We start from the raw sequence: 14,675 nt of genomic DNA, 5'->3' as shown, positions 1-14,675 counted from the left end.
CCGGGTTTAAGCAGGGAGGCCACATGGGGTTCTAACCCTTTCTTCAGCTTGCCGGGTCTTCGGTGGGGAGGGTGGGGGGGTGGGGGGGGTGGAGGCGGGGAGGAGTTGGTGGTTGTTTTGAGACTTGTTGCCATAGCAGAATAATTTATATAGTAAAAGGTTCAGGGCTTATCATTTTTGTGGGAAACCAAAGAGTAATCATCTTTCCATTTAAAAATCAATGCAATGTATCCACATTTTAACAAAATTAGACAAACCATTCATTTACCAGCATAAATTATAAAAATCTTAACATGTATCTACTACTTGGAGAGATTTTACATATGTATGTATGAAATGTATATACATGTATAGTCTTGGAAAGGTTATACACACATTGGTTACTGTAATTTACTTCCTTACAACAAAGGTAGTTTGCATAACTAATGCTTACTGAAATTAAATTAATCTATTTTTTAGTATCCATATTGAAATAACTTCTTGTTGGGATATTCATTATAAAAGAAAAAGATTGCCTTTTACTGAGATTGCTATATGCATACTTCAAGACTATAAAATTGATATTTCTATTTATAGGAAATGTAAATATAAGAAAATGACATTTTAAAAAATCTAAAATAAATGTCATTGTTTAAAAAAATTTAGTCAAGAAGATTGATAAAGTAAATAATAAAGTGGGAGTAAACAGTTCACATCTGCTTTAACCAAACTATTTCTAAAATACCTTTTTCAAAAATAAAATGTACTTAAAATGTCTCTGAGTTTTAGATATAAAGGGGAAATATGTCAAAGCAATTTAACATTCTCAATGCTTTGAAATTTCTATCTTAACAACTTATTGCAAAAAAAGGATAAAACAAACATCTAGATTTTAGAAATGTCATTTGTGTGTATATTTTTACTTCTTCATTTTTTTTAGATTAAATATATCTAATTCTCACATCTTCTTATAGTCTTCTGGCTCTGAGTCTTTGATTTTTGTTATAAAGGTGGATACATTTATTTGGACCTAGCTTTTTGATTAAGTGAGCATCTCTCTAGGTGGTTGCTCTTCGACTGTAAACAAATCAAAAACTATCACTGTTAATGTCAAAAGAAGCTACACTGATATCAAATTTTTGTATGTAACTTGGAAATGTTTCTTTTTCTTATACAATATTTACAAATAATAGAAAATACATAGTAAACATTTTATTTAAGTATACTATAGATATCTTAAAATATTAAAGACACAATGGGGAAATACATATGATACATGGAGAATTTATTTAGGCAGTAATATTTTTTATTTAGACCCCAAAACTTAGACTGAAATTTTCAGTTATTAGAAAAAGGGAAGACTGCTGAGTGGTTTTACATACACAGACTCATAAGGACTTAGAAGGCAGCCTACATTATTAATATGTTTGATCAGTTGCATAATGGCTAGGAGAAGTATCTGCCTGAGCCTTTGGCTTCTGGTAGTTTCTGCTGCCACAGATCTAAATGATTTAAAAGTTCCTCTTCTTTTAACTTTGATCTTGGGTCTATAACCTAGCCACCTTTTCTTCATGGAAGTCATCTAAATCATTACTTTGGTATTAAAATACAAACTTTAGTTTTTGTTACACCATGAGAATTTTAGACCCTATGTAATAGAGTTGTAACCTTTCATGTGAACTACAGGTTCATAAGAGCTTAACTCATGAATTCTTAACAGGGTCAGCAAGGTTTACACGTAGCCTACCATGTGACCATAATACAAACACAGTTTACACTTCCCTTGATTTGGCAGCTTTGAAATTCTGTAATTTTTGACATTTTTCATTGGGGGAAATCATTTCAAATTTTGTTTGTAAAGTTAGACTTTAATGTCAGGCAATTTTTTAGTCAATATGCATAAAATGTTACTATACTTTACAAATATTGAAAAATCCTATTACAATAAAAGGCTAATGTGCAAATCGACTGAACAGCAGAACAACCAGTTGCTATGATGTGCACTGACCACCAGGGGGCAGACGCTCAATGCAGGAACTGCCCCCTGGTGGTCAGTGCGCTCCCACAGGGGGAGTGCCCCTCAGCCGGAAGCCCTGAGTCAGGCTCACAGCTGGTGAGCACAGCAGCGGTGGTGGGAGTCTCTCCTGCCTCTGCAGCAGCGCTAAGGATGTCTGACTGCTGGCTTAGGCCCGCTCCCGAGCAGGACTAAGCCATCAGTTGGACATCCCCCGAGGGCTCCTGGACTGCAAGAGGGCGCAGGCCAGGCTGAGGGACCACCCCCCCCCCCCCCCTGCACGAATTTCATGCACCAGGCCTCTAATAATAAAGTAATACAGTTAATACTGACTGGTGCTTACTATCCGTGAATCACTGTTCTAAGCATTTTAGTATATTAACTCATTTAGTCTTCACAACAGATTTCTGAGTTAGACTGTTCGTGTTATACAGGAAGGAGCAAAAGTAGGTTTACAGTTTTTCATATAGAAAATAATACAATAACTAATAAATAATAGTACAAGAATAAACAGTTTTCCATACCCACAACTGTAAACCTCCTTTTCCCCATCCTGTATTCTAACTTTACAGATGAGGCCAATGAGGCCCAGAAAGGCTAAGTAACTTGATCAAGGTCATAAGTAAAATAAAACTACTCTTAAGAAAAACAAATTTCATATTTATATTACAGTTTTAGGTGTATAGAAAAATTGTTAAGATAGTATATGGTGAGTTCATATATACCCCACACCCAATTTCCGCTGCTATTATTACCTTATTAGTATGGTGCATCTGATTATTAATGAATTAATATTGATATTTTATTGCTAACTGAAGTCTATACTTTATTCAGATTTCCTTAATTTCTACCTAATATCCTTTCTCTGTTATAGGATTCTATCCAGAATAACATATTACTTTTTTTTTAATTGATTTCAAAAGAAGGGAGAGGGAGAGATAGAAACATCAATGATGAGAGGATATCATTAATCGACTGCCTCCTACATGCCCCTTACTGGGGATTGAGCCTGCAACCCTGGCATGTGCCCTGACTAGGAATCAAACCGTGACCTCCTGGTTCATAGGTCAATGCTCAACCATTGGGCCACGCCAGGCGGCCAGGCAACATTGTTACATTTAGTCCATCATGTTCCCTTAGTCTCTTCTGGGCTGTGACAGTTTCTCAGACTTTCCTTATTGTTGTGTGTTTTTGTTTTGTTTTTTATTGATTTCCGAGAGAGGAAGGAAGAGAGAGAGAGAGAGAGGTAGAAACATCAATGATGAGAGAGAATAATCGTCTGCTGCCTCCTGCATGCCCCCTACTGGGGATTGAACCAGTAACCCTGGCATGTATCCTGAATTGAACTGTGACTTCCTGGTTCATGGGTCAATGCTCAACCACTGAGTCACACCAGCCCAGTAACTTTCCTGGTTTTTTATTATTTCGGCAGTTTTAGGAGTACTGGTCAGATGTTTTGTAGAATGTCTTACTCAATTGGGATGTGTCTGATGTTTTTCTCATAATTAGACCGGGGTTATGAGTTTGGGGGAGGAAGACCACAGGGACAAAGTACCGTTTTCATCACATCATATCAAAGATGCATACTACTGTCAATGTAAGAAACATTCAAGCCTGTGAAGAATTTTTCTGAGTTTATTTGAGCCAAAATGTTGACAAATGCTGGGAAGCAAAATCACAATGGATTGAGATAATGCTCTGGAGAACCGCAGTTTTACACCTTATTTTATACATTACAATCAAAAGAGAAGATGTAAGTGGATTACATGAAATCCATTGGTGATGGATTAGAGAGGCAGGAGAAAGCAAAGCGGAAGAGGAGGAGAAATTCTGGGATTGGATAAAAAGTAAACTGGTAGACACATCTTTATTCTTAGGTGGGTGGAGGATAGTTAACAGTCAATGATTAACTCAATAACAGTGAGGGGATTTGTGGACTCCACAAAATAGTGCCTGTGCTTTGAGGGACCCAGTAAAAGGAAAATTACTTTGACATTCCAACAATACGTTATAGTAGATGCAAAAAGACAGCAGGCTCAGTTAAGGTAAAGATTGACCTTTGTCAGGAAAGATACCAGCCTAGGACATGACTACCCACCATAAACTTATTTTAATTTAAAAAGTTTTCATTTCAGACCATCCTATGTGGTTAGTTTAGGTCTCTGGGTTTATAAGGCCGCCACACAGGCCGTCCCTGAGCTAGTCAGGATAGCATGTGGCCCCTTTTAGTCCACACTACCAACTTGACTTACCACTGGTATTGACCTTGATCACTTGGAAATAGCTGCATTTTTGAAGCCCAAACAATTAATACGTAGATTTCATGCTTCCATACCAGTAGGCAGTTCTCTGTGACTATTTATTTAATCACCTTTTCAACTTGCATTAACATAATAGTTAATGATTTATTCTAACCAGTGTCACCTTCTCTCCCTGGTTAATTTTCTTAGCCTTGAAAATGGCAGGCCTGGCTGGCTTATCAGCAGACCTGTCTTTTTGGTTTCTTGCTACTCTGTGTTTCAACTACAGATATCCTTGAAGTCTATTTCTTGATAAGATGATTTGCTATTCTTTGACTCAGCCTGAAGGCATTTAAGTCCTCCTTCTCTCCCAGCAAGGGGTTATCTTCATAATAATCAGCTTTTCTCCAGAGCTATCTCCATTGTCTTGACCCTCTTGTTGTCTCTACATCTCTTTGTTTAAACCAGTCTATTAATTCTGGTTCAGTTTGAAATTAAAAAATGTCTACACTTCCACTTGTAAAGAATTTTGTTTCCAGAGATGGCAAAGAAGTTGAACTATAATGTACTTGTATCTAGGACAGATATATGGCATGGTCTTTCCTCATACATATATACCCAAGTCATAATAGAGATTCCCTTGACATAAGCTATGGAACCTTGTCCCAGAAAACACTGTGTGTGTGTGTGTGTGTGTGTGTGTGTGTGTGTGTGTGTGTGAAATATTTTGTATATAGTTCAAGGAGTTCATGAACCCCCTAATACAGTGGTTCTCAACCTTCCTAATGCCGCAATCCTTTAATACAGTTCCTCATGTTGTGGTGACCCCCAACCATAAAATTATTTTCGTTGCTACTTCATAACTGTAATTTTGCTACTGTTATGAATCGTAATGTAAATATCTGATATGCAGGATGTATTTTCATTGTTACAAATTGAATATAATTAAAGCATAGTGATTAATCACAAAAACAATATGTAATTATATATGTGTTTTCCAATGGTCTTAGGCAACCCCTGTGAAAGGGTCGTTCGACCCCCAAAGGGGTCGCGACCCACAGGTTGAGAACCGCTGCCCTAATACCTATCTGTATGCTATGTCAATCACCATTCTTAGTTTTAAGCAACTGACATTGACTGACTGACTTAAACAGAATAAGAATTTATTGGAATCATATTCTTCCTAGAACTGCTGGGCAAGCTGAAGCAACAGCTTAGGGAAAAGGATAGGCACCACAGTTGCACAGCTGGCCTTTGTAATTCTAAAATGTTAAGGCAGAAGAACCTATCTTTATGTCACTTATTATATTTTACTTTTATACATTTTTAGAACTATATGTATTAGGCATGAAAGCAATCACACATGACATATACACTTGTATGCACATTGCCCTATAATTTGGTCATTTAACTTTAGGGAGTATATTATTAGAGATTAGGTTAAAATGTTATAACAAAAAGTTTCAGAAATACGGCAGCTCAAACGAGATAGAAGTTTATTTCTCTGCCACCTAACAGATGGCAAGTGGCCCAGGGCAGCTAGGTAGCTCTGCTTCACAGGTTCACTCAGAGCCTCGGATTCCTTCCATATTGTGTCTTCCTTTCTTTATGGTCAAAGCTTACTCAGTTCCCCTCTGCATTCTAGCCTGTGGGAAAGGCCAAAGACCGAAAAGGAGGACATTAATCAAATAACACAAGTTAGATATATCAGTTCTGGTCACATTTCATTGTTGAAAACCCAGTCCCATGACCACAGCTAGTTGTAAGAAGCTCAGAAATGTATTCTCTACCTGAGTGTGTAGCTGTGTCCAGCTAAAACTTACTACTGTTGTACAAGTGAAGAATTGTTTGGGGGTTAAAATCAGCAGAGTGCAAGAGGTGAAGACAGCTGAATAGAACTCTTCCGAGTTCTTTGGATTTAATTTTTCAATCAGGTGTTTTTTTTTACCATATTGCATCATATTTTTATCAGAGACATTGGAAAATAGAGTAGGCAAAAATGAAAAAATGCAAACAACTGATTTCCCTGCCACCCCAAAATAATCATTAACAATTTGGGGAAGTGTACTTCCAGTATATTTTCTAAACATACACAATAAATAACAAGTGTGTTTTTTGAATAAAAATCTGAATCTTATTGTTACATACTTTTTTTGCAACCTGCTTTTTTTGCCCTAATATGAATATTAATTAGGACTCTAACTGAAAAAGACCGAAGTCCAGTTCAACTAACTTAAGCAAAAGCTAGAAACTTTGCTTCATATAAGTACATTGAAAGTCCATGAACAGAGCCTAACTTTAGACATCTGGCTGGATCCAGATACTCAAATAAGTCCAGAAATCTATTTTTCTCCCTCTCTAGATTCTGTTTTCCTTTGTGATGGCATTTTCTCATGTGGCAGCAAAAAAGCCACTAGCAGCTTCAAGTTTCCTTTTTATCAGCTTAGCAAACTCAATGGGAAGAGAGTGACTTTTTAAAGAACATCAACAAACATCTTGAGATTAATTCTGATTGGCCTTGTTTGGATCATGTGTCCACCCAAACGAATCATCAACAAATTCATTTTCTAGTCATTTCTGAGAATGTAATATAAAGTATAAGAAATGTAATACAAAATATAGAAACCCTAGGAAAGAACTTGATTTATTTACTTCACTTTATCTTGTCCTAGAAAAGATTTGTAGCTTATTAAAATTAGTTTTTCTAATATTCTCTCATCCTTAGATTATTAATATTCATAATCATTTATCAGTATATTGACAGAATAAAATAAATTTTGTGCTATTAAAAATGTTTTAAATCTTCAAATTATTATTCATCAAAGCCACCATTATTTGTTTTTGCTTATGTTTTCTGTTAGATTCTAATTCTCACTTAGTTGTGTAAGCAACATATAGATATACATTACTCAATACATTTTTATGTTAATGATCTTAAATGTAAAATTGAGTCTATAATACTGGATTTTCCAGGTCATCACACCAATAATATTCATAGTATACAATACATCCTTTCTAGAAAATATATATTTTGCCTTCATTATTATTATTGACAGTTATCTCCAAGAACATTTTTTTAGGGCCCATATTTGTTTGGCACTGAAAATGCACTGGGCTGGGAGGATTTAGTAGAAATATGTATTAGTCAGGCACTGTTAGCTTATATCTCAATCTAATGTCAGAGTTCCATGAGTACAGTCTATGGGAGTGTTCTTATTTGAGTGCATTTTACCTCTTCCTTCATCTGAGTTCTCAGTCCTGTCCATTCAACTCAGGAAGAGCGAGAGCGAGAGAAAGGGAGGGAGTTTGGAAATTTCAAATAATTTTTTAGTTAGGCCATCAAAGTCCTTTAACCTGCAATATAAGTTATAATTTATCTGAACTTTTGAAGACTGAGCAGAGAATCAAATAAATTATTTATAGCATGGTTTTTATGATAATTTCATATTTTAAACATCTTACAAGTGAGCTATTGAACATAACCCATTTTTAAGTAAAGGATGACTTGAATTTATATTTGCCTTCCTTACTTCAAAAAATGATCTCTTACACCTACATATAACGTTAGAAGGAATGTCTATTAATATGAAAACACTTGCGTTTTTTTCCAACAGAGATGTTGTGTTGACCAGAGAAGAGACCTCAAAAACAAACACTACAAAGAATGTGTGTAGCTGTTAACTAACAGATGTCACATTCACTCACAATGCTTACAAGACACACATATGATTTTAAAAGACAAAAATGAATGATTATACATTAATATTGACTGGTAGCATCAATTACTTCTATCACATTTGAAGGTTTTAAAGGGACTCGCTAGAAAACATCTTTTAATGTAATAGTGATATTTCAAAATGTGTGTTCTCTTTCTTTTCAGGACTTCCAATAGTAGTCAGACAGTATCATCCTGCCATACTATGGAGCCATGTTCATCAGATGAATTTTTCCAAGCCCTTAATCATGCTGAGCAAACATTTAAAAAGATGGAAAACTATTTGAGACATAAACAGTTATGTGATGTAATTCTAGTTGCTGGTGATCGCAGAATTCCAGCTCATAGGTAATTGTTTTTTAAATTTCTGTGTGTGTGAAAATTTTCTTGATGATTTAGTTATGTATGTTTGTTGCAGGAGAAATCAGTGGGTTCAGTTTCCCTGACACTAGTGGGGTTCTTGGGGTACCACTGGAATAAGCATTTCCAGAGGCCCCTACAGGAGAATGAATGGTTTTTATTGGCATGGAATTATATTTCTTGGGTTGCAAAGTCCCCTGCCCCTTAACCCTGTCCTGAAAAAGGTGCAGCTGGGGCTCCAGCAGAGCCAAAAGCAGGGCCAGTGTCCAGAGTGTCCATTCCATGGTGGAGCTGGGTCAGGTAACATCAGGCAAGTTAAAGTCTATTAATCCATTATAGATTTACGGAGCCCACGTGGCTGTGGGCCATGTTGTCGAATGCAGAGGACCCAGGCGCCCTGCAACAGGAATCAGCCCAGAGCAGCAAGAGAGAGAGGCAAGAGGGAGGTTCCTTTGTCCCAGAGTTTAAATATTCAGGTTTCACACCCTTGCAGTGGCCACACCTATTCTGGCCACTGACTTGTTCCCAGGTGTGACTGACAGGTAAACATCTCCCACAGCACCCAGACCTTACTGGGTATGCATCTATTGTCCAGTCCCTTCCCCCAGAGATCTGTGGGGAACAGACTTGGAGAATGTTAATTGCAGCTTCCTAGCAAGGTTGTATAAATGGCATGCCTTTATTATTTAGTCTTCCCTTAATTCCTTTCCTGTTATTTAATAACCAAGTTATTATAACAGTATCATGTTGTGGTAACTAATTTCAATTGACTGTTAGGATAGAATGTTTGGGGGAAGAGGTATATTTCATGGAATTTCTGCAAAGAAAACGGTGCATATGAAATTATTATACATCAAATGACCCCAAAGGGTCACTTTCCCTCTGTAGAAGCACAAAAACAAAACACAGTAGCCTCAGATCAGTCAGTATTGTTTGGCATAGATTTCAGTTATTATAAGCAGCTTTCACCCTACCTAATTCTATGTATTAAATAACTTTAAGTAAATTCAGTGGGAATTAGAGCTGTGGGTATTCAGAAGCAAAAAAGCTGATCAAATAGAATGGCAAAAACTGTTAAGAATTTTTAAATAACTGCAGTTATCCCAACTTTTGTTTGCTGATCGCCAAGAAATATGAAAATCATTGGTGCTAGGGAACAAAAGGCTTTAACAGAAATGAAGTATTATTTCTTGACATAAGAAAGAGAAAAAAGAGCTATTTAATAAAAAAAACAAGTCATTTTTCTTCTGATAATTCCATATTTCATTATTCAGTGTTAATCACTATTATGATCCCAAAGGCTTTTTTATGCCTTTCAAAATTAATTAACACTCTGTCCCAAAAGTTTTGTTAAACTCTTCAAAGTGGAAGTAAAATCAGGAAGAATGGCCTTGGTTTTATAGTTTTTAGTGACTTAATTAGCATGAGATGCTACTACATATGGTGACAAAAAGTCCACATTATAGGTATCAGTTTATTAACATATTTTAACTTGAATTTTATAAAGGCATCTAAAATTCTATATTGCCAAAGCAGAGCTCATTACCTTACCTGTCATGCATATTATGTAAGCCATCACCATGTCACTAGGTTACCAAGGCAGGAAACTCCTAACCAGTCTCCTTCCTTTGATTCCTTTCCCCTACATTCTGTTTTCTACACAGCTACTCGAGTGATCCTTTAAAAATAGAACTTAGATTCCGTCATTCCTCTGATCAAACTTTTCAGTGGCTCCTCATGTCACTGTGTGTGCTCACAGCGGCTGTGTGATCCAGCCTGGCATTACCTCTGTGATGTTCTGTCCTAGTGCTCTCCTTGCTCACTCCGAGCCACACGGACCCCCTTATTGTTCCTTGTATGTGCCATGCATGCTGCTCTGGCTTTTGGATTTTTGCATTGGCTGCTCTTCTGCCCGAATGCTCCTCCCAGATCCCTGAATGACTAATTCCTGCATCTCCTTCAATTATTTGCCCAATTGTCTCTTTCCAATGAGACCATCTATTTTAACCCACCTCCCACTCCCCATATTCCTTTACCTGACTTTTTCCCCCAGGGCACTTAGCACTTTTAAATGTACTATAGAGTTTATTTCTGCTGTTTATCAGTTTGTCTCCCTTCTCTCTTCTCAGTGGGAGAAGGGATCTCTTCTCTGTTTTTTGCACTGGTAATATTTCAAGTATCTAGATAGTGCCCATTACTTACTAGGCATGCATAAGCATTTGTTTGGGGGATAAATGAATGAATAGGCAGTTCTCAAAAGAAGAAAACCAAATGGCCAATAAACAGTTGAAAAGATCTTCAACCTCACTAGCAATCAGGTGAATTAAACAACAATGAAATACCATTTAATACCTTACAGATAGCCAAAATTTTTAAATATCTGACAGTATTCTTGGACCTTATTAAATTATTATACAATTCTGGTAGGGGTCTACATTGGCACAGCACTTTCTAGAGCAATTTTGCAAACATTAAGACTCTGCAACCCACTCTTGGGAAGGGAGGAGAATGGAATTAGAGAGAAACACCAAGGCAGTTTCAACTATTATTGTATCATAATCTCTGTTTTTTTAAAAAAAATGAATAAAGTAAATCTATATAAATGTACTGATATGGAAATATCTTCAAAACATATTATCAAATGAAAATGCATGTTTAAAGTCCTATATAATCTATATATATAAAAGGCTAATATGCAAAGTGTCCCCTCAGGAGTTTGACCAGGAGACCGGGAATTTGATCACTCGCTATGACATGCGCTGACCACCAGGGGGCGGCACGGAACAAAGGAAGGCCCCAGCTGGCCAGGCCTAGGGACCCTTTGCACAAATTTGTGCACTGGGCCTCTAGTAAAAGCATAAAATGCTAAGTGTCTGACCGCTCAACCAGTCGCTATTATGCCCACTGACCACCAGGGGGCAGACGCTCCAACCAGTGGGTTAGCTTGCTGCTGGGATCCGGCCGATTGGGACAGGGCAAGAGGGCTGGTTGCCCTGGAGCCCTCCCACAGCCCCTCCCCAGCCAGCCCCCATCGGCCCCGATCGGGATTGGGCGAGACGGCCCACATCACCAGCCAGGCCAAGGGACCCCACCTGTGCACAAATTCATGCACCAGGCCTCTAAAATATATATATATCCTATTTTGCTTATATGTGACTATCAAAGTCTGGACAGAGGCATAGCTAATATAGAATAATTATTATTATGACATAATATAGTTTGTAGTGTTGAAACAAAAATATTATAACTTTTTAACTATCATAATAATTTAAAATATCATAAAAGTTAAAAATAACTTGCTAAAACCATTCTCAAATGTCTTCCATATATTCACTACTTGTATGATTAACTAAAAAAACAGGTGATAAACAGAAATCAACCTTTATATTTCTTCCCCTTTTTTATATATAGTCAATTTAATGCTGTGGCCTTGTAGCTTTTTTTTTCTAGATGTTATAAATCAATATTTAAGGAGTGAAAGAGTAAATCATTACTTCAGCAGAAAATTTTCAGTAATGATAATTTATTATTCAAAAGAAGGAACTAGGGAACTAGAGCATAAAGCAAATAAAATGCATTTCCCAGTACGATGCAATTTCTATGGGTAACAAAGTGAGAGAGAGGAGAGGAGAGGAGAGGAGAGGAGAGGAGAGGAGAGGAGAGAGAGAGAAGTAGTATTTATTTATTTATTTATTTTCATCCCACTTAGAGGTTATTTCATATGATTCTCAGTATGCAGTGTACTTTCTTGGGGAAAAAATTTTTCTCAGTTCACAACATAAATTATTTTACAAATATAGAACTGTGTAGAAGTAGCACTTATTAATGAGCATCAACTTTAATATGGTCATTGATTTTTTTTTTCTTCTAATATGTCCTCAGATTGGTGCTCTCCTCTGTCTCAGATTATTTTGCTGCCATGTTTACTAATGATGTCAGGGAAGCAAGACAAGAAGAAATAAAAATGGAAGGTGTAGAACCAAATTCACTATGGTCCCTGATTCAGTATGCATATACAGGTAATATAAATTTAAAACTTCTTAGATTTATGTTATCTTATTAGACTTCAGATTTCTGATTTTAGCCACAGCTAACAGTTAATTCTGCTATTATAATCACCACCCTTGGTGATACCTGTTTAAGTTAAAACCTGTATATTAGAACCTTTAAAGCGGTTATCATAATTAAGCTTTTGAATGATATTTTTAGCTGTTAATATAATAATTAGATCAATTCTGTGTGTTTAGAACAGTGATGGCGAACCTATGACACGCGTGTCAGAGGTGACACGCGAACTCATTTTTTTGGTTGATTTTTTTTGTTAAGTGGCATTTAAATATATAAAATAAATATCAAAAATATAAATCTTTGTTTTACTATGGTTGCAAATATCAAAAAATTTCTATATGTGACATGGCACCAGAGTTAAGTTAGGGTTTTTCAAAATGCTGACATGCCGAGCTCAAAAGGTTCACCATCACTGGTTTAGAATATTACATTTAAAATTTGAGTCATATATAATAGATATGTTACTAATTAAATCATCCTTTTAAAAGTCTTAAAAATGCGGGGCTCCAGTGGCGCAATCGGTTAGCGCGCGGTACTTATAAAAGTCTTAAAAATGAGTTATTATTTGTTTATTTTAGCAGAAGTCACAAAGGGCAAAAATTATTTTATAGTTAGCACTCTTTTTTTCTTTCTGAATGTCTTAAATCATCTAGGTCTGAAATGCATGTAATGAGTTCTTATTTAGAATTATTATTCTTAACACCAATTAGTTTATAAACTGAAGTTAATATAATTCCGTAGTTAATGGAATTTCTCTTTATCATTAAGGTCGCCTTGAATTAAAAGAAGATAATATTGAGTGCCTGTTATCTACAGCTTGCCTTCTTCAGCTTTCACAGGTTGTGGAAGCATGCTGTAAGTTTTTAATGAAACAGCTTCACCCATCCAACTGTCTTGGAATCCGTTCTTTTGCTGATGCCCAAGGTTGTACAGATTTGCATAAAGTGGCTCACAATTATACTATGGTATGTGTTTTTTTGAAAAGCAGGAAAGCATATGCTCTTTGTCTTATTCTTTATTGTTGCAGGCTTAGCTACATGTTGCTGTTTTCCCATGGCTCTGCCACATGTTTTCAGGCTCAGGTTCACTGTTTAATTCATTGGGTTATAAGGAAAAACACCAAGGAATATTTCTCCTGGTTACATGAGTCAAGCCTTAAGTTTTCACAATCACTAAAAATCAGAACAGTGGCCTAGGACTGTTCCAATCAGGATTTTCACATCTGTTGTTTTTAAAGCAAGATTTCCAGCAAACATTTTACTTGCATGAATTTCACAATTGTCTACATATTCACTGATGGAAGTTGGTGATAGTGATGATAGTGCATTGGTGCAGTCCTAGTACAGAATATAGGAGACTGAAGGGGAGGTTTTTTATCATGGATAAACCTCATTATAAGTAAGAAGTGTTCTTAGTTATATAGAAATATGTTGTTATTAATTGTATCAAATTATATGCTCAAAATAAATCACAGAGGGTGCTCTGATTCAGAAGCCTAGAGCAGGGGTCCTCAAACTTTTTAAACAGGGGGCCAGTTCACTGTCCCTCAGGCCATTGGAGGGCCGGACTATAGTTTAAAAAAAAACTATGAAAAAATTCCTATGCACACTGCACATATCTTATTTTGAAGTAAAAAAACAAAACGGGAACAAATACAATATTTGTATTTGCATGTGGCCCGCGGGCTGTAGTTTGAGGACCCCTGGCCTAGAGGATAATGAGTACAGCTTGATTTAGGACAGCAAGAAAATAAGGGCATGTTGAGGGCATATTGTTAGGACCAACAACTCCCTGGTCTTCATTGTAGAGGGATTTAGGGAAGGGAGGGCTGTGGATTTTTAAGGAATGGCCATCTGTCCACACTTGGTTCTTTACTCTTGTGCAATGATTGAAGACTCTGGCTTTAAATGCTTCATTTAAGGCAATACAGCTTCTAAGGGAAGAGAAAATGTGAGCATTTACATAACAAATACAGTTATCCATATTACTAATTTAGATGTTTTTCTCTACACTGTCCCCCACCCCCCATCCTTCTGTTGAGTTGTTTTGTCAGGGGATTGACAAGTACTTTAGGAATCATTCACTAGAAAAATAGAGATCTGGAAAAATTATAAGACCGAATATTTACAACTATCAGGAAGATTAATTCTACCTACTTCATAAGCTTAATGTGAGGATTAAATGAGTTACTAGAAGTTTAGCACTTAAAACGGTGATTGACACAGAGTATACCCAGTCAATAAATGACATCATCATAATTGTCGCCACATTATATAGATTTACTCTTCAACACGGAAGG

General features: G+C 36.4%; 1 protein-coding gene across 1 annotated transcript in view; it reads left to right on the top strand.

Annotated features, from left to right (window-relative positions):
• Nucleotides 1-14,675, top strand: part of KLHL5 (kelch like family member 5) — a 55,746-nt gene that overhangs the window by 2,328 nt on the left and 38,743 nt on the right. Inside the window, exons 2-4 of the mRNA XM_006088508.3 lie at nucleotides 8,114-8,296; nucleotides 12,191-12,327; nucleotides 13,145-13,341. Coding sequence (XP_006088570.1) covers nucleotides 8,114-8,296; nucleotides 12,191-12,327; nucleotides 13,145-13,341 — 517 coding nt within the window. The remainder of the gene's footprint in view (nucleotides 1-8,113; nucleotides 8,297-12,190; nucleotides 12,328-13,144; nucleotides 13,342-14,675) is intronic.

This window comes from Myotis lucifugus, unplaced genomic scaffold, assembly GCF_000147115.1.
Source record: "Myotis lucifugus unplaced genomic scaffold, Myoluc2.0 scaffold_48, whole genome shotgun sequence".
NCBI classification, from domain to species: domain Eukaryota; kingdom Metazoa; phylum Chordata; class Mammalia; order Chiroptera; family Vespertilionidae; genus Myotis; species Myotis lucifugus.
The sequence above is the reverse complement of the archived record's forward strand: the minus strand, read 5'-3'. Positions and strand labels throughout refer to the sequence as shown.